At 38.4% G+C, this 21,490-nt stretch overlaps 1 protein-coding gene across 6 annotated transcripts in view; it reads right to left on the bottom strand.

Annotated features, from left to right (window-relative positions):
* DIP2C (DIP2 acetate--CoA ligase C (putative)) overlaps positions 1 to 21,490 on the bottom strand; it is a 308,220-nt gene that overhangs the window by 64,899 nt on the left and 221,831 nt on the right. For all 6 annotated transcript variants that reach the window (XM_014257423.2, XM_005528520.3, XM_088053095.1 and 3 more), the window contains 11 exons: positions 15,634 to 15,757; positions 14,919 to 15,028; positions 13,491 to 13,593; positions 13,074 to 13,138; positions 11,179 to 11,272; positions 10,949 to 11,068; positions 9,915 to 10,029; positions 5,982 to 6,121; positions 4,249 to 4,385; positions 1,885 to 2,093; positions 960 to 1,074 (listed from right to left, as the gene is read on the bottom strand). In XM_014257423.2, the coding sequence (XP_014112898.1) occupies positions 960 to 1,074; positions 1,885 to 2,093; positions 4,249 to 4,385; positions 5,982 to 6,121; positions 9,915 to 10,029; positions 10,949 to 11,068; positions 11,179 to 11,272; positions 13,074 to 13,138; positions 13,491 to 13,593; positions 14,919 to 15,028; positions 15,634 to 15,757 (1,332 nt within the window). The remainder of the gene's footprint in view (positions 1 to 959; positions 1,075 to 1,884; positions 2,094 to 4,248; positions 4,386 to 5,981; positions 6,122 to 9,914; positions 10,030 to 10,948; positions 11,069 to 11,178; positions 11,273 to 13,073; positions 13,139 to 13,490; positions 13,594 to 14,918; positions 15,029 to 15,633; positions 15,758 to 21,490) is intronic.

Genomic DNA, 21,490 nt, shown 5'->3' with positions numbered 1-21,490 from the left:
CTGAATTGTGTGGGATCTTTTTCTTTGGCTCTTAGGTAAAACAAAAAATATATCTGCAATGTATTTATTGAGAAGAGTCCCAGCAGAAGGACAGAAAGGAAAGCAGGAAAGGGAAGCAGAAGTAACAGGAGACCAACTGTAGACAGAGTTGAGACTGCTTTACAAGGTAGCAATAAACAGACTGACTGATCTGACTACATCTCCATTAAATCTATTGCTTTTGAGTCTGAATTGGCTTAACCACTGAGATGGATCACCCTGTCTAAAATATCTAATATTTTTGTGTGTGGACATTAGAGGTGAAAAATAAATGAGTATAGTATTGATATTGCCAGACTGCTGGAATGGGATTCTTTGCAACAGGTGACCCTCTGAGAAGATAAACTCACTGTAGATACCTAGATCTGAGCTAATCAATCACTTTCCTTCATTTCAGTGCAGGGAAATTGTGATTTTTAGGCTGAGTTTCATTCAGTTTATTTTAGCTATCAACATGGTATACCAGAAATAAATAATTCTCTCTCACTTGTTAAAAAAAAAAATCTGGATGAAGCCAACTCTGTATCTATGCTTATAACTGTTTAGTAAGAGACTCTGGTAGCTTTTGACAGTAACAGTATATAATTCATTCATCCATTAATTCCCCTTTCAAAGTAATGAATGACTATATCCTTATAAACCATATGCTACTTTCTCATTGCTATTATTTATTTCAATTTGTTCCTGTTTTCTTATAGCATTTTAATTAGGAAAAGGATCACTCTCTGGGTGTGTGCAGCCGAGATAGGAACTGTCACTCACAAGAATCTCATTTTGTGCTCATTAAGAACAAGTGCAACAGAAGGTGGATTCACAATTACTCAAAGACAAATGTCAGTCACCTTAGAGGTCTGAAAAATCAATAAAAAGGATATAAAGCAAGAAAAAAATGTCTTCCAAATGTTTATATAGAGAATTACCTGGAGAACTCTACTCATCCACTGAAAACTGTCTTCTTCTGTGGAATCTGGCCTTTGCTCAGCAACAATAACTATCCTTTCATCATGCAGCACGCTCACGGAAAACACTGCTATTCTATAGGAGGAGAGAAGAGTATTTAGTGCCAGAACAGAGGGAAAAACCTGTCTTCTGCATTCATCTTCTACAACTGTGATTTCTTTATTTATTAGTTACACTCCTGGTGTGCCAATTACTAATATATTTATGAGGAAAAAGCTACAAGAACAGTTTTGGATAAGTTCTAGAGTCGAAACAGCAGGCTTGTTCTACAGCCATGTATAACAAGCATAGTATCAGAGCAGGATTGAGAAGTGAACATTCTTGGAATAAGAAAAACACTACATTTGGGCCACACCAAGGTTGTTGCTAAGATGTTATATAACAGCCAGCATAAGCACCTTCCTTGAGCCCGTCTTAGAAGACAGTAATTGCAGCATCATTTTGTGAGAGGTCTGACATGTGCGGGAGTGTGAGCACATTCTATTGCATGAGGCTCTTCAGAAGTTTTAGATGTCTCCTGCTCAGTTTCAGCACATGAGGGAAGTCACAAAGAAACACTTTCACATTCAAAAACTTCAGTGTAAGGCATATTGGAAATATTCAGTTCACACAGAAAGGCTCCTGTTGAGCCGACACCCTTGGAATTAACCAGCTGTTCAACTGGAAATTTCAGTAATCACAGTTTCAAGATCTTGGTATCCAAATTCTGCCACAGCATTGCCTTGGGCTTCCCTCAGCTGTCTCCTGGTTCAGGAAATATGAACAGAACTGGAAGGAAACTACAATGCAGATCAGGCACTGATTTCTGAAAGCATCTGGATTATTTACACCTCATCTAAGCAAAATGAAGATTTCTACATAATATAAGAAAAGAAAGGATCAAACCTCCCCCTGTAGACAAATTTCATGGGTTCCACGGCCAGTGCTGTTGCTACAATGTCATCAGCATTATGCCTTCTTCCACTGACAACCATCAAACCATCCATTTTGCCAATAACAAAGACAAGTCCACCTGGTCCTATAAAGCCTAGAAGTCCAGTCCTTATAAAAGGATATTCGGTGATGGGGCCACCAGAACTGGTCATAGGAAACACCTGCAAAACCGAAACACAGGTCTTCAGCTCTATACACAGAAATCAGGCTGCAAAGTATTTCAGGCGTTTTCTCTCGGATGGCTATTCTGAAACAAAGTAAATAGGTCACTGGTGACGCTCTTTATCCTTCACTGACCATAAAGGGAGCATCAGGAAACTCCTACACTTGTGTGTACCTGAGTTCCAGCAAATTCAATCCCACTCTGTTTACCATACACATTTTCTAACTGAAACTGTGAGTCATGTATGACCTTAAAAAAATAAACAAAATAACATAAATATACAAATCAACACCAACAGTATTAAATAAAAACCCAAGCTGAGCAGATTGCCAGCTTGAGGTGCTGTGTACCTCATGCCAATTTCCAGCACAGTGTAAGAAACAGGCAGGCTGGAAGTGCTATAGAGCTATTTTAAGGTACAGCACATTTTTGACTCTTTCAGCTGACCACATTTTCATTTAAGGTCAATTAAGTGCTCAGAATACTAGTGATAATGTCTTCTGTAGCACACCTGGAAGTGAAAATACAGCTCTATAGAGCACCTCTCTAAATGTCTGAACACCAGACATATGTGACTTCCACAGACAGATTCCTATGGTTTTTTCTATCCTAATTAGCACAGTGTTAGCCCTTTGGCAAGTGAGCTACTCTGAGCTACATTTTGACACAACCACACTTTCCTGCAGTCATTTCTTTAAACTTAAATAGTTTAAAGGCAAAAAGACAATGGCAAGTAGAAGACCATGACTATATAGTGTTCTTGAAGACTCATATAAAAAGAAAGGTCAAATTCTGCTGCCAGATGCCCATGGGTGAGTCTTATTGAATAGATTTAATGCTTATACATCCTTGGCCATAATTCATTTCAGGAACACAAAACTCTTTGACACTCTAATACCTGCAACATGAATTATGCAGTAAAACAGAATAGCAATCCACTTGGAGAGGACACTTAAGAACATGCTTAACTTTTAAAATAGAGTGGTCCTGCTCACTCAATGGCAGTTTATTTGCTTAGCATTAAGAATAAGTCTAAATCAGTCTAAATATGCTGTTAAACTGCTGACAGTTATGAATTATGAATGGTATCCCAATTACAGCAAGTACTACAAAATGAACTTAAGTACCTTTCTACCCTGGAGTATGTAAAATCCAGGATTATCACTCACATTGGGTATTGCCAGTACTTGCAGCATAAAAATCAGCTATCAACAAATTTCAGATCACAATAGCATAGTAGGATTCCTGACTTCAACAGTAGGATGTAGAATCATATCCACTTGTCTCCATTCATTATATAATGTGCAGTGTTTACAATGTTCAGCTCTGCATTTTACAGGAGGTATTAGTCACATTAGTCTATTCAAAGTGGTAATAGAGAATTTTTTAAGGAAAACCAAAATGTATTTGTGTTAATTTCAGCCATAAATATTGAACGAGAAAAGAGTTGTAGCTTAAAAATCAAATTTTTTCACTTTTTCTCTAATTTGTTCAGCCTTTCACACTGTCTTCAGCAAATGTTAATGATAACAAGTGAGCAGGTACTACAGAGCTATCAATACACAGCTGTGTGCACTGGAGTCAGAAAACAGATTCCACAAAGCCAACAGGCTTTCACCTAAGGCAATTCAAACAAAAGCAAATAGGGACTAATCAGAAAAAGGTTTCTCTGCTCTTTAGACACTTCTTTTGAAGACTACATCTCTCAGGATTCTGTATAAATACAAACCTTAATGCTGGAGGTGATGTGAAAGTGTTGAAATCTGCTTTCTAGAAATACCAAGCAGCTTTCTTACTGTTTGCAATAATCAAATTCTGCACATAGACTTGTACAATATTACCTTTTGAACTTGGTCTTTCTTACTCCTTTCTTTTTGATTTTTTTCAGCTCCTGGTATCTTATTTGAATCTTGAAGTAAAAGCTCTTCAGAGCCAAAGCTAAACTCACGTTAAGATCTACTATTGCACTCAATGAAATGGGTTTCAGTGCAGGTTATCTGGCTAGAATATAGGTCCCAAGCCACAAGCATTGATTAACATTTCTATTCTTATACTGCTAATATCAATACTTATCAATGTCAATGTCAAATGTAACCTTGAAACTGAAAAAGTTCAAAAGGAAGGATTTTATATAGCATTTTTTGTCAACTTACCTCAAAAGTATTTTTGGTCATACCCGAGAGCCCATAATATGATGTACCTGTTGCAATAGCACATACACAAAGTTCTCCTATTTCATCTGTTTTACAGAGCTGAGGAATTCCATCTGGCTTCACTGAACACATTATAGCTAGAGGGAGAAGCAAGGAATTAAAAAAATGTTATAAAATGAACCACAGAACAACATAAATGCTGTGGGAAAGACATCATGGTAGAGATGTCATAAACAAATTAATTACATGTAAACTAATGCCTAACAATCAGTTTCTTGAATATTATGGTGTTCATCATTATCAAGTGGTTTTCTATTATAAATAATATTTATATGAAGAATGCAAGGATCTTTATGTAAACTCAATCTTTATATTGATAACAATACCTAGTTGCCTGGCTCTCTGAAACTGCAGTTCATCTGTAATATTGCTGTGAAATGTGATTATGTTCCCAGCTTTGCATACTGAAAACCAGGTTTGCTTCAGTCAGTGCAAAATGAAATACTCTAATGGAGCCCTTGATAATTACTATACAGCCAGGGAGGCAGGCAACCAGGAAATCCACCTCTCAGAAAGTAGCAAGTAACACCATATGACAGATCAAGATATGCCAGCAGACTAATTTGGTTGCTTTACTGAGAGTCTATCAGAGCTCAGACTCCCTCTGTCTGGTCTTACAGGCCTGCAGAGACAGCAGGAGCTAAACAGGAGAGATTAGAAAGCACTGGTCTGAGAAAGAAGCACTATTTTATGTCAACCATTTCAGCAAGAATCAGGAATGCTGCTTTAGTTACAGTCTCTGGAGTTGGAGCAGAGAATTGGTTGATTTTGTAGTTGCAAAGAGGATATGATGATCAAAAGAAAGCAGAAAGGAATCAACACATCTTTTAAGTACAAGTGTACAAAATCTTGAATGATCTTTCACTCAGAGGATAAACAGAAGCACTTGCACTTTATCAGAACATAATATGAAATGTAAGATGGCACATCCATTATAATATTTTGTATGATAACTATTAAACAACAACCAATTGTATCTTCCTTTAAGATGTTAAACTGAAATTTTGTAAGAGGCATCATTATGTTTAATTGTTTTGATCCATAACAAGAATTCTCTTATGAAAAAATACAGTATTGGCCCTTTTTAGTACCCATAGCATCTTATTTAAAATGTAGTTGTCTTATGAAAAGTATTACCTTCCTCTTCAGAAGCACCGATTTCAGTTTGAATTTATCAACATGAACTTTTCAGTCATACCTCCTCTATCTAATTGCACAAGATTTGGTTGATTGCACAAGACCTTTGGAAAAACATTCTGCAGGCTTTCAGATAGCAATTTTATTGATCCTTAGCATAGGCTATGAAATTTTTTCCTCCTGAAACCTTTTGTCTTGGTTGGACTTATGGATATTTATAGCCACAGTATTTTAACTTTCTTAATTTCTCTACCAACATCTCACAGCTGAGGAACAGATGTTCTGATGTGGTGGCAGATTATTTAATACATGCTGCTAGTGCAAGCATGACAGACACTGAGGTAAATGCAGACAAGAAATCTTGGGATTTCCAAACCATGAAGTTTCGTAAGGTAATGCTTTTAGGCTAAAATGTTTTCAAGGAGCTTGTAGTCCCAAAGGTTGTAGTCTGGCAAAAAAGTATGCTCACCTGCAACTTTATTCTGCCAATTACTTAAATTGATGGATCATAATAAGTTTCAAAGGAAGTTTCTCACCTCCTGGCATCACTAAGCCAACATCCTGGACAGTCAGGACAGACAGCTTTTCTTCAGAGTCCACTCGAATCACTCCGTAAGTGAGACCATGCATGGACAGAACTCCTCTTCCCGGCGGCTGGTTGCTGTCATCTGTTGGCCTACAAACATGGGTTAGAGCATCAGTGCATCATCAGGCAGGTGTAAACATTTACTTGTGCTTAATGGGCTACTATTGCAAATACTCCTCTGTTTCAAGAGTTTAAAATTTCTCCTTCCCCCCTCCTCTATTAGGCCCAATAAAATCCTGTTTTTCAGTCATTTCTGAGTAATTACATCTTTTATCTCTCTCATTCAGTACCCACCCACATATATGAGGCTGCTGAGATGCAAGTAACCCCCAACATTTACCTAAAACAGCCTGTACTTAATTTTCAGAAAAAATTTATAACAATTGCCTTACCACCCAAGTAAAGAGCTTTTGCCTAATTTCTAAAACACTGAAAGATGGTGCAGACAATGTGGAAGGAAACTGCACTACAAATATTTGGAACTGATCAGTAAATAACTTGATAAATTCTGTATGTTATCTATTTTGAGGCAACCTGGCATAGGTTTACTGTCAAGTATCTGTGGAAGACACAAGGACTTTACCATCTTCATTTTAGTTCATATAATTGAATTCTTCCTATTCTAATTTACCCCATGAAAATGAAAACAAATTACACCTTCATCAGTCATGGTCAAAGTGTTGTGGATGCAGCCTCTTGGTAACGCCTCAGTTTGCTCAGATTCATTGCCTACATGCTGCAAAATTCCACAGCATCAGCACAAGATGCCTGTCAGCTTGTTTCAGTGTAAAGCCACCTGCTGCACCAGTGGATGCAATTACACCTGTGGAGAGTGTGGCTTGAGTAAATGAGTGTTGACGTATGCAAGTTACCAAGCCAGGGGAATGTGTCAGAGCTTCTCATGTCTGGAAGGACTCTCGCACTGTCGTGCTTTTAAAATGCAAAACTGGAAGGTGACGTGGTTCTGAGTTCAGATTATGCATCCATGAAGAGCAGACTCCAGCTTTTTTCAGGACGGATAAAACAGCCAATATTTAGCTCACAATTGTGCATTTTTCCCACATGCTCCATCACAACACAACTATTTTTTAACAGATAATATCCTTTGATGTGACATTTCTCCTCTACTGTGTTTGAAATACTAGATGGGCCTCAGCCAGTCCTGCTCATGTAAGCCTTGTCCTTATGGGCTCTATAAATTTCAATTAATAGGTTTTACGAGCCATATTTCTCAAGTGACATTGTCAACAAAGAAGGATGTGAGCACACTTGAAAATGCATTAGAGCATAACAAATGGCACTAGTAAACAAGCACCTGTGATAAATAACACTCCCATCATGTAAAAAGAACTTTCAGTGACATTATTGATCTACTTTCTCTCATCCCTGCTCCCCAAAACACACATTTTGTGCTCCTGAGAAGAAAGGTCTCCTGCAGGCTTCTCACAGACTTCCAGAAGTAGAGGCCATCTGGACTTTCATCACATCCATTTTCTTGCACTACTTATCACACAAAGCATTTTGAGAGAAGCTCCTACTACCACTTATGGATATCTATTTGACCACAGCTTTTTGCCAGCCATTTAAAAGGGGAAAAACTCAGTCCTTAAACACTCCCTTTTGCATTCCCTTAAGCAAGTGGGTTCAGACTAATAAACCAAAGGGGAATAGCATGAATTATTTGCATGACACATCCCTTTGAATGTTAGGCTTTGTGATTCAGCTGAGGCTGAAGTACTTCTAGTCTCTTACTGTCATTTGGTCAACTATTTCAGCTGAGAACTGGTTTTGTTGCTCTTCCTCGTAGTAAGTTTAGTAAAAGTACACCATAGATTTTGAAAGAGTCAGAGCATTAACAGGGAGCTCTCTGCATCTCTGCTCTGCAGGGAGTCATTTTAACGCATACTTCAGCAGTAACTCTTTGGAACTTGCATGATAATGACTTTACTGTCAGTGGAGATGGCTTGAACAAAATGAAAAATAATACATCTCCCAAGTTCATCTAGCATTATCCTACCATTAAACAGAGTTCAAATAAAAGGAGACATGTTCAGTAACATTCACTGCAGTAAGAAGTGCTCTGTAATTACACAGCAATGCACTGAAGATAAAAATGCCTATTTTTTTATTTTGAATTATCCACAATACTATGTGCTAATACATTTTATTTTTTTGTAAGGTCTCAATGCTAGTTAATTTGGAAATGAATTTCTAGTGCTTCAGGGAGCTACAGGCACAGAGCTTATGTCTAGAAAGGGGCCATTAGAAAGTTCTCCCACTTCATAACCTGTGATTTGGGCCAAATTTTCCAGGGTTGGCCCAGGAAATTAAAAACCTGCTCAGTGCTCAGCACAAGCAACATCTGCTGCCCATTCACTTCCTCCCTGAACTTACAGGCAAGAATTCATTCCAAAGTGGCCTGCACAGCCAATGGCAGGGAAACCCATCTAAAGGAAAGACACTTGGTACTTTTTGTACAAAGCTGAGAACAGGTTGGTGGAGTTGAATGAAGGGCCTCTGACATCCTGTAGTTCACAGAAAGACAGCTAACCTGGACAGAGTAAGTCCTTGATGGGTTGTTTTGAGATGTTCTAAACTAATAATGAGGTGGCTGAAAATCAACCACACTCTTGGCCTCATGTCCTTCTTCCTGTAAATGTTCTGTTGGAAAGCTAATTGAAAATCTAGTTAAATTTCACTTGGATGGTGTATTTAGGAAATTGTGGCAGGAAGTATTTTACTTAATGCTATTTTAGTGCTTTACATGTTTATACTGCATGTTCTAACATGTGAAACAATTATAATTGGCTGCAGAAACATGAACTTAAAAACAAAGTGCTTACTGTTCAATGTACAATTTTTGGAAAACTCTGCCAAAACAGACAATACTTACACCATTTACTGCATGCTACAGCATTCCTGACAGGATACTGCTGCTAGAGTAAAGTCTTATGTGAGGCTGAGGGTGCTGGGGGGCTCAGCCTGAAGAAAAGGAGGCTCAGAAGGGACCTTATCACTCCCTACCACTCCCTGAAAGGAGGCTGTAGCCAGGTGGGTCTTTTCTCCCCAGTAACAAGTGACAGAATAAGAGGAAATGGCCTCAAGTTTGCCAGGGGAGGTTTAGACTGGATATTAGGAAAAACTTCTTCACCCAAAGGGTCATGAAGCATTGGAACAGGCTGCCCAGGGAAGAGGCTGAGATGCCATCCTTGGGTATTTAAAAGATGTGTGGAAGTGGCACTCGGGGACACAGTTTAGTGAAAGCTTTGCAGTGCTGGGTTAATGGCTGGATTCAATGATCTTAAAGGTCATTTTCAACCTGAACAACACTGTGATTGTATACACATAATACTTAACAGTTTTAGTAGCATTTAGCAGTTTTAGTGGAATTTATCTATTTAATTTCTAATCACAAATCCCTCAGACTCAAAGAGCATTTCCAGATGATTACTCAGAGTCTGTGAACAGTTAAAAAGTGCCTGTCAGCCAAAAACAACCTGCAGAATGTCATAATTCTCTCTAAACAGAATACTTAAGAATATGATTTTCCTCAATGGCAATTCCACTTAATTCTCTCATTTAATTAATTTTATGCTTAGAGTGGCATTTTTACATTTTTATTTACAGAATTTGCCTTTGCATTTCAACTTACTTAATTTAAAATTAGATACAATTACAGCAATGGGAGCCATAAAGCATTCTGAAGTTAAATCATTACCCTAAAGCTTCTTCTTGTATGTCTTCCTTGGACATAAACAAATTGAAAACTATACATATCGTATAGAAGTTAAATACACAGACTCATATTTAGATTTTTTTTTTTTTTTTTTAATTACCACATATATACATTCAGTGGGGCTACTTTCACTGGTGTAACATGTACCTTCGAATAGCCACAGTGAGAGCTTCTGGTGAACTAGCACAGGGACAAATGACCTCCTGCCTTAGACCTTTACTTTGGAAGACATTGAGAAATGCATCACAGGAAGAAATGGACCCTGGGGTAAAGGAAAAAAAACAAACAATCAGAGAAGAAAAATAATTTGATTTCTGAAGTGATGCAATTCAAACTGCAAATTTACTGTTTAATATATAAGCTTTTCAGGAAAAATAATTTTAAAAGTATCCATGTCCATTAGGAAATACATAATTGCTGCTACAACTATAGATACATATACATATATATACACACACACACACATATATATATATATATATATATATATATATATATATATATATATATATATACATATATATCTATGATGTTGTGTATATGCATACAGGGAATAAAGACTAATTTTTGAACATGAAATCTTTTCATTATGCTTACATAGAAAAGCCATTACTGCTAGATTTACAGTATCAATTTCATTGCAGTGTTCTTTTTAAGGATATGGGAAATTAAGACTTTAATTCAGAAATTCCAAACAAACTAGTACAAACAAGAAGAACACCAGTACACTGATATCTTAAATAATACAGAGAAACAGCTCATGCTGTTAATTGTCATGAAGTGATTCAGATGTATTTCTCTAGAGTAGCATAAGTATTCCCCTAAAATTCTCAGTTACTTCTGCATCTGAGAACCATCATTCAGAGGAAATGTTATAATCTTTTCTATAGCTTAAGGTCTTCATTGCTTCAACTTTTATATATTCAGTCTATATACTCAACTGTGATGTTAAACAAAACTGGATTTACTGCAACTAACATTATAGGGAATATCAAGTTTGTTTCAGGTTGAGCTAAAGAAAAGTATCCTTTGAAAAAAATCCCAAACTGATTTCCATAAATGTCCCAGTTTGTAGTAGACAAACTGCATATTTTGCAAATATGATGGCTGAAGATTGAAGCTTTAAATGCAAGAGAGCAACCCCTTTCTGCTCTCTCCTGTAGTGGAGCAGCAAAGCTTACATGGGTTTGCACCATCAGCCACTATCAGCATCCGCAGCGAGGAGAGGTTGATGTCTCTCTGGTCTCGGTGTGCCACCAACGCCCAGTGCATGTCTCTGGACTTCACACAGGCAACTTTTGCTGCAACAACAAGAAAATTACTAACACACCATATAAAAGCTAGACAGCTGTGTTATCAATTTGCACTTTTGATTTTGACTATCAAACTTTTGTATATTCTTGTTCATTACCTTTGTATTGACAGACTTTTTGTATCCATGACAGTGGATTCACTTTCATTAAGGAGTATGGAATACTTATGACATGCATCATGTTCATGACACTCTGAAATCAAAAAGATAAAAGAGTTTTATACAAAAATTGTGGCAACTACTTATATTGTGTTATGAGCAGGGGCATCTATGCAAATCACTCTGTGTTTATTTTATTGTCTGTCAGTGCTGACGTTCATCTTTTCCTATCTAGCTACCTACATTAAGATGAAACAGACACCCATTTTCCAATACTTTAATTAAGGATTTAGACTAATCAGATTATAACTTTTATGCAGTACTGAAAAACATTTTATTTCTATTCATACTCAAAGAGGTTCATTATAAATAGGAAAAATTTGAAAAAACAATTGAGTGAAGAATGTTTGCTATGTAGGTTAATATTATCCCTAAGCTTGATAAACTGCCATATATATGAACACTGTACTAAAAAGGACAAAAGCATCAAGATATCTGTCTTGGAAATCTATGGAAATCCATCTCTGGAAAGATTAAAAGCTACCAATGGTAATGGGGCACAAATTATTTAAAAGACAAGAGACAAAGAAATTGAAATCCTAGACTAAGCAGAAATCAATTTATTTTAACAGAAAACAAATGAAGGAGGTTTCAGTCCCTCTCCAGGTGAGCTAATTCCAGTATTTTCAACAAGGTCATGAAAAGTTCCAGGAAGTTTAGAAAAAGCAGCTGAGTGAAGCCAATGACAAATCCAAAACTGATCTCTCAGTCTGAGCGCATCAATTCCATCAGCGATTTCTCAGTGTTAAACAAACAGCCTGTAAATGAGCTGCTGCTTTACTTCTGTTACCATTTATAAATATCTCCTGAGGGCAACACGCGTCCCCTCATAGCAGCTCAGGTTAAATACAGTATTTGTTTTGGAAAGCCCAGGTTTAAGAAAGGTTAAGTGTCCCAGTGGATTAGTCATCTAAACACTTGGAGAACTGCAAAAGATAGTTCCCCTTTCAGTCTGGCACAAGCATAGGTACCAGAAAATAGACAAATACTGAAAAAAAATTAAGTTCAGAACAAGATTAATAGCAAGGGAAGGCACAGAAAATCTCTATTAGACACTTGCTATCAACCAGTGATAAAGATGGTTTTCTAACATGAGATATTTATGGGTGTTAAGCCTAATTGTTTCTGCTTCAGAAATGTTATTACTGCACATTGATAGTAAGAACAGTAGAATACTGCATGGGAAAAACAGATCACTGAGACTCCTAAAGACCCACAAAATCTTGGGACCCCCAAACAATGACCCTTCAAGACTTGACATCTGTTTTTAAAATGATCAATGAATCATTAACATTTTGTCAGTCACTGATTGCAACAGCACCTTAAGAAGAAATCCTTAAAAATATGTCAGTTGTCTCCCATGTCAACTGAGGAAGACACTCTAACACCAAGTAGAAAATTAATGCAATTTAAAGTATTGGGAATACTTAATGTTACAAAAAACATCTGTTGGTGGGAGTTTAGACTGGGAAGCTAGTCAGGGGCAATAGAACTATGCCATTGGATTATATCCCTGCAGAGGCAAGCACTAATTTGATTAGTTTCTGCTATAAAGTTTGATCTCAAAATCAGATATTGGTGAGATAAAATGATAAGAATGGGATCACAGTACTTGACATGATACGTAAAAATACACTGACATCTTTACCATGCTCATTATGGGTAAGTGCACTAGGAGAAGATCATGGGTTTAAATGACATTTATTTTGCTTTCAAAGCAGAAAAAATTGCATTAGAAGAAACCGTAGGACATCCCAGTTTGTGACAGCACTAAGCATATTAGGTTAGTTTATTTTATTTTCAAATACTCAGAGAGAATAAAAAAACATACTTACTGTAAGAATTCCATGCCATAAACCAACATCCTTCTTGAAATCTAGTACATTCACAATTGTTTCAGCTGTCCAACAAAAACAAAGCAGAATTTATTTTTTAGAACATGGCATTGACCCAAGGCAAACCCACTCAAAGGAAGGAAGCTTCAGTATAGCATGACTGATGACCTCAAAGGTTAGCTTTCAAAGTAAATCTCCACTGCAGAATTTATATTGGTTAAGACATTATTTGTACCTCTCCTATAGATATTTTAAACATGAACATATTTCCTGAAACAGATGAAAAAAAAAAATCATGTTCTTAAATCTAGAAGCCTTTGGCACCAAAGCGTGTAAAACAACATAGGAGACTGATGAGAAATAAATTACAATCCCCACTTGATTTTAAGGATGATGCAAGGGAAATGCACTCCGTACCTTCTGTGTATCCACATGCCTGGGTCAGAGCTTGGCAGTGTGTCAGCAGTGCAATCCTCGTCACAGTTACCCCAAGCACACTTCCATCTTTACATGTTTTGTACTAAAAAGAAATAAGCAGGGAAAGTCAATGTGAAATAAGTGCCCTATTTCCATTATTTAATAGCTATGTGTTTCCTCTGCAGGTGAATGATGGACACATCTAATGACTCTATTTTAAGAAGGCAGCAGTACTGGAGAGTTTTGGAGGCATTTCTTTGTTAAAAGCCAATTTTTTTCAGATTGGCTTTCCCTTTTGACTGAAGATTCCCAGGTTTGGTATCTGAAATCCATGTGTTGTTTGAAAACAGGCATTATGGAAGCATAATTCTAACAATTCTGATAATGTCAGTGACTAATGGACTTGGCTAGATTTAGCAGAGAATAACCTAGTTCAGTCTCTTCAGTGTTTATATGTTAGACTTTATAGGCCAACCACTAAACCCCAGCTTCTGCCTTCTGCATCTTACAAGGCATTTGATAAGAGCTGACTTCAGAATCCTTGCTAGGTGCTGTGATCATAATCTATATGTATACAGTCTGAAAGACACAAGCTCTTTGATCAGAAGAATATGAGACTTATGAAAAAGCAGCAGAGAAGAGGTGGGAGGCCATTGGTGATTACTGGAATAATTTTTGGTTCCTTTATGAAAGTGTCTTAGAACTGTCAGTGACAGATAATAAATTAAACATTTATATTTCTCCATGATGAAGATAATCAGCAAGATTGAGAATGAAGACATCTCTGCTTCTCTAGCCCAGTGTCCTGACTGCACAAAGACAGGAAACACCTTCAGTCCATTTACTTGCACTTAGTCTCTTTGAAGAATCATTTAAATTCAATATTAACACCACTGAATGAGAAGCATGAGTCTATGCAGAAGGGAGAGAAAATGATGGGAAGAAAAAGGACGAAAATTAAATTCAACAGCTTTGCTAACTTTCCCTTCCTGATGCTGTTCTGTTGTAGGGAGTGTGACTCATAAAGCAGTAAGTGACAGGCAAGCATTTGAACAAGAAATTCTTTCTCTTTCAAAGGGTCTGAAGGTTGTGATATGAGAACTGAAGCTTCACTGTAAACCTTGTTGTTGATCCATCCCAAGCTAGTGCGTAAGCCTAAACTGAACAGAGCCAAGATTGCTCAAGGCAAATGTAATGTAACACTGCAGCAGCCACATAAAAACATTAATGTTAGAAACATCCAAAATACAATTTAACATTCCATTGACTTTTCTGAAATCAGTATTGGTCGAATTTATTAGAAAACATTAACAAGCTAAACCAGTATGTTCTTTGCTTCTGTGACTACTGAATGAATAATGATGTTTATCTAATCCAGAAGTGCCATATGTAATAGTTTGAGGAGAAGATGCATCTTCATTAACTCACCTCAATGTAAGCTGTGTCATTGTTGGCATCCTTGATGTGTGGGAACCAGTCACGAGGCGGCTTGGAGAGGTGCTTAGACTCTGTGACGAACCACAGCAGCTTTGGCCAGCCTGAGGTACAAACAAAAGCCAGCTTTTGTTGAGTTTCTGCTGGATAAGACAAGACAAAAGCCTTCCCTGCCAGAGTTTTATTCTTGAAAACCCTGTGTCACCATTACCTAAACATTGCTTCCTTTGAACCTCAGTGTAGTATGGGAAAGAAGATTTTGTAGAACTGCTTTCTTAACACAGCTACTGAGGACTTTAGGCAGTCCCTGAGGGAATGGCTGAGCAGTTTAAGCTGTTATTGACCTGAGCAGTTTCATTAACACTCCCCTGTCAGAAGTTACTGAACCTATACTTCACTAAAGGAGTGAATCATATGAATACCTCTCATCTACTACAGTCCTAAGTCTGTTGGTTTAATTTTTGTGGCCACAGATGGTCTCAGCAGCCTGGCTGAGCCAGCAGAGAACTGGATTGGGAGCACTGGTGCTGCTTTCAATCCATGAGGCTGGCACTGCCATCCCTGCCAGCAGTGACACACCAGGACAGTGGTGTCCCAGCAGCCCAGCTGCTCCTGTGGCAAAGACTTCCCTCACCCACAGCCACTAAACAAGTGTAGTTTGTTGTAGTAAATGACCAGTTAAAGCCACGATAAAGGAGAGTTAGATTACCTTTAAACTGTGGTATCTCCCCTGTGGGGCTTTTAGGCAGTCCTTTATGGCATGCGTCGCTGGTCAAGGCTACAGTAACTCCACAGCTTCCAAGCAAAAAGCCTATTTGTTGACTTCCTGCATCCTAAGAGATGACAAAATACACAGAATTGATTAGAAGTGATTACAGGCTGAAATAATTTTTGTCCTTTGGCACATTATCATGAGAAGAAAACAGTCTCTTTCCTTTAAATTGATTTCCTTTCAGGTGTCAATCAAAACTCATCTGAACATTGACAAAGGAATTCCACAAGCTAGATATCCTCTTGTATGTAGCAGCATAAATCATAAAGACAGTGGAAACCATCAGATGGCATCTGCTCTTGCATCTGTTCAAATATGACAAGTGGCTGGGAAGAATGCTTGATCTGACAGAGGGTTGTTCCATCCAGACAGATCCCTGGAGAAATGGCCACACAGGGCCCACATAAAGTTCACCAAAGGCAAATTCAAAGTCCTGCACCTGTGGAGGAACAAACCCCTGTGCCAGAATGGTCTGGAGGGCAGCTTTTTGGTAAAGAACCTGGGGGTCCTGGTGGAGAGTAATCTGAGTGTGAACCAGCAATGTGCCCTGGCATGAGGGAGGCAAATGGCAACCTGAGCCATGTGAGGCAAAGCATTGCCAGCAGGCTGAGGGAGGTGATCCTTCCTCTCAGCACCAGTGGGGCACATCTCCAGTGCTGGGATCAGTTCTGGGCTTCTAAGTAGAAGACACAGAGCTACTGGAAAGAGTCAGCAAAGGGCCACTATGATAATGAAGGGACTGGAGCACCTCTCCTATGAAGAAAGAGTGCAAGTTGGGACTACTAAGCCTCAAGAAGAGAATGCTTAGAGAGGGATCTAATAAATGTATACAAACTCCTGAAGGGAGAGTGTGAAGAAGATGGAGCCAGGTTCTTTCCTTACTTTGCCCAGCAGTGGGACCAGAGGCAATGCACACAAACCAAAACAGAGGAGGTTCCCTCTGACAATCAGGAAACACCTTTTCACTGGGAGGGTGACTGGCACAAAGCACTTATAGAGTTTTCATACTTGGAGATATCCAAAAGCTACTATGGGTATAGTCCTGGGCATCCCGTTTGAGCAGAAAAGCTGGACTAGGTCACCTTCACACATCTCTGCCAATCTCAACCACTCTGTGATTTTGTGACACTTCTAGGAAATAATACGGATTATAGATGCTTCCACCTGCAGAAAGCTTTTAACCATTCAGATGTTATGGTAGGTGTACAGTGGTGAGAGTTTCCCTATTTATGCTGATCTAACCTGATTTGTCAATAACCATTTCATTGAGTAGTTACAGGCGCATTTCAGGAGCACTACATACAGTCAAGTGCCCATTAGAGTAAGCTCATTACATTTTACTTTCATCAAGGGGATAGAAGCAGTGAGATTAAAAGTCATGTAATGATTTCCCAGTCTAGGCCATAACAATTCTTTAGGAAATGCTCTGCTTCTACAGCACTACATCTGCTTTATGTATAGTGTCTTGTCATTGCTCTTTTATGAACTTTACATCTATCTACAAGGCTCTTCAACAGAGCAAAGCCCTACATGTAAATGCACATTGAAATATTAACCTTTTCTTCACAAAATTATTCTACTGAAAACCACCTAAAGAGACTCAAAAGATCAAATTAAAATATCTTTCAAATAAACCATAGAGCACACTCAACCATGGAAACAACCAGAAATACAGAACAGTTACTTTAGTCTATTGATTTATTCAAAGCAAAATTGTATGATGGAAACAAAGCCCCAGAGCCTGAGTAATTCTTAATGCAATTTTTATGTCGTCAAATAAAACCATCTAAAATGGAGAAGCAATGAGAACAGAGCAAAAGCTTTTGCATACCACCTCAAAATATGTATATGGCAGCAGTTATCAGAACTTTGATAGCTGAGCAAGCAATGTGAGACAATCAACTGATCTGTCAAAGTCTGTGCTATATAGCTCCTTCTATCCATAATTATTGTATTTGCTTTTGCTTATTATAGCCAGAATGCTTAAAAAAACAGACAAAAATGAAAAAGTACTTTTTCATTGAGGTTTTTTAAACTTAAGCTTGTGTATCCTCTTTGCCCATATAAAACCAGACAATGAGAGTATTCTTTGAACAACAGAGACTAATACTGGTGGTCTCCATGAACAACACTGCGAGGAGTATGTCGTTGGCTCCACCACACCTGCACCAGTGGGGCTTCTAGGACCTAGTGGGCTTTGTCAAGCATTAATTACTGTCCTCACTGACCCTCATTTTAGCTGGTCCACATCTCTGTTGTCAAACCCACGGGACAAGCACTTAGTCAGACCCAATCCTGGTTCCACATGAGGATGAGACTTGTCTCCACTCTTGGAGTCTGTTCAGAGTAAGGAAATGTGGGTGCCTGACCAGTGCACGAGGAATGGCTCTCCTCAGGGTCCCTCAGAAGGAATGGCAAGAAGAGGAAGGCTGGAGTGTTCCACAGAGAACACCGCTCCTTGGTCAAGACAGCTTCTGAGACCTGCTACTCTATCATCTATAAAGGGAGGTCATGAGTTCCTTAAAATATCAGATTCATACTACCATTGCTCAGATTTTTCAGTTAAATTTAATCTAATAAATGCTAACTAATATATGTATGAATTTCTAACTACTAATTAAAAAAGGCATATAAATTTTATAATTGAATGCAGCAATGGCATTGATCTCAATTTTAAATTACAGTGTTGTTGTAACTGTATATCCTTTAAAAGACTGCTACAAACTGTTTCACCACTATTACAAGAAAATACTAATTCTCAAGCAATGAAATTCCATTTAATGCAGAACTTTGTAAACAGAAATTAACCAAACAAATTCCATTAAGAAATCTAACATAAGGAAACCAGTAGAAAGCGTGGACCCTTGAGCATCAGCATACCATGGCCTTGGGGGATGCATCAGCTAAGAAATCACCTGTCAAACTCTTCTCACAGCAAAACAAAGCAACAGGAAAAAGAAACTTGTATTAACAGTGTAGAGTTTTTTAGATAATACAAGAAAGAATGACTATGCTTTCCCTCAGTGCCATATCAACTGTCTTAGAGGATGTCCACATAAATATTAATCATTCATTTCTAGCTATTCACACACATACATAGATTCCATAATACAAGCTATGCCCATGTTACAGTTTGTAATAGCAGACTGCTTTCTATCAGGACAACCCACCTCAAAAAGCATTAAAATCTTCACCCCATTCTTTTCTGTACAGATATTCTTTCAGTTGTAAGGAGAACATGACTGAACAATCATGTGATGTAACACTGCCACAGGAGATTAGATAAAAGAATTTCACCAGGCATGGGCAATGTGTTTTACAGACTTTCAAATCCCACACCACGCTTCGGTGGCCGCACTAAATCCTGCCTTGCAAGACAAAGGCAAATCAAGATGCTTAAGCAGAGGTGCTGTGAAAGACACTGTTCTCAAGGGCCACAGGAGTTCCAGTTGAGGATTTTGCAGTATGAACCCAATGAAGCTTTCTGGAAGTCTTCTACTTGGTGTCCATCAATTCCACCTTCAGTCTCAGTCTCTCACACCTCGTAACTAGTTATCCTAATCTTCTGCCTGCTTCTAGTGACTCCATCCTGACCCAGAATCTAAAACTACTGCAGAGAACAGGGACATGAAGAAGGGGTCGACATCCCTTGCCCCATGTAGGTGCTTCTGTGATAACTGGTGCCCCACAAAAGAACATGTTTCTAACTGCTCAAGTGATGTTGGGATACTGGACTGACAGCCAGGAGGTGGAAGATCTGACACCTTTATACATCCTGCAGACACACCACAATGTAGCTTACACACTCAACCATGTAAACATGACAGTCTTTGCTGCTCCTCATGTCTCAGCATGACAGGCCCAGGACAGCGAGGACCTTGGGCAAAATTTGTGTTTGAAAAATGAAGTTTGAGCTAAAAGAGCTGTCCTTTGCCTGAGGCTGTCAAAGCTTACATGTGGCCACAAAAAAAGGCTACTTAAAACGGTATGATTGTTTCAGATTTCACAGAAAAGCTATCAGCCTAACTTTTCAGTAATGTGATATGAATGGTTGCAATGGTGAAAACGACTTTGTAAGTAGCAAAGAGACACAACCAAATAATCTTCCACAAAGAAAAAAAATAAAATAAAAAGCCAAACAAAGAAAAACCCCAAATAAATCCTCTTCCCCTCTCAAATTAAATCACTCTCCTACCTCTGAAGGGAATAGATTTTCAGGACACACTGGTTTGTGAGAAGTGTTACTTGGTATTTTGGTTATCTGCTACTTGGCAACCCCCCACTTTATTTTCCTGAATGTTGTGGAGGTAGGAGAAACATCAGGGAGCTAGTGGAGACCAGGTGAAACAACTCAACGCAGTCCCAGCTGCAGACAGGGAGAGACTTTCCAGAGACACTCACTTGGCAATTCACTACAATTCACAGTTTGAAATGACACGTAATGCAGGTGGAAGGCAAAACACAGAGCTGAGGTACTGTAGCATGAGGTTTGAGACCAATTGCTGGCTTTGGAACTATCATTTTACATTTCTTGAAGGCACAGCACTTGCTGGGGTATGAAAAATGAGGTGTGCATAGCTTTAGACTATGTCTGCACACACCTAGAAAGATCAATCTTTCATATGAAGCAAGCCAGAAATCCTCTCTGCTGTAGGCAGCCATTCAAAGTTCTCAACAGACTTTTATTAAAGGTTCCCTAAAGGTTTTCACCAGTACCTGGAGGCAAATTGTCTTCTTCCTGCTGCAGAGTGATAATTCATTGTCAGGATAAAAAAAAATCCCACGTGTGGTTGCATTTCAGCATGCTGTTAATGTCATTTCTACAATGCTTTGTGAGAGTATCTGTGTGAAGGAAAACAATTATGATCTTGTCTCCGTGAGTGAGAGTGCATGTGCTTATCTAATAAGGAAGGAAGGAAGAGACAGCCTGTGCAAAGGTTGGCCTGATAAAGGTTACTTCTGTTCACTTGCAAATCCCAGACTGCTTTCAAAATGAGAATTATGTGGTGGAGCATCACAGACTGAACTAATCTTGTTTTCTGTTACAATGCTTATTTGAGCTCTAGTGCCCTTACCCTAACAAAAATTTGCTGGTAAAGAACAAATAGGGCAATGATCAGATGTAAAGGCCAAGCATCACCAGTTCAGAGCCAAAACTGAAAAGGCATTGAGGCAATCTTTTTTCAAAAACACAAAGACCTTAGTAAAATTAAACACAGTGCAGACACAATCTTCATAACCAGCTTTAAAATGAAGAAATTGACTGTCTCCTCAGACAACAGCTTTGCTATCTGCCTGCAATTTGCATGTGAAATCTGCAACTATGAGCACCTTAACCTCCAAAAATCTTAATAAAAGACAATAGTTTTTGGCAGTGGACACTGCATGAAATATGCAATTCTCTCCAGGAAATTAGCATTTCCTAAACTTAAAGATATAGTAAGGAAACACAGACTTTAAAGAATCCAAGATTCCCTGTGGCAAACTGAGCAAGGACTTCTTAGTGCTCCACTGTTCAAGTGTATGAAGAGGGATGGACAGGCACAGGGCTTGCAGGGCCCAGCAGTGTGCACCAGGGGATCAGGTGGAGCTCAGGGAATTTACTTTCTTTGGAGGGACTGGAAGACTATGTCACTGAAAAGAATATATAAATCATTCTATACATATTTTAAATCCAGGGGAGAAAGAGATGCACTGTCAAAAGATGTTCAAAGGCATCCAGAGCACCAGTGTTTCTGGCACACTACAGCCCTACAATGAGAGAAAGCAAAGCTCATTTTATCTCAAGCCCTGA

Source organism: Pseudopodoces humilis, chromosome 1 (genome assembly GCF_049639895.1).
Source record: "Pseudopodoces humilis isolate 2021_Gansu_Grassland_sample_001 chromosome 1, ASM4963989v1, whole genome shotgun sequence".
NCBI lineage: Eukaryota > Metazoa > Chordata > Aves > Passeriformes > Paridae > Pseudopodoces > Pseudopodoces humilis.
Note: the sequence above shows the minus strand (reverse complement) of the source record. Positions and strands in the feature narration are given on the sequence as shown.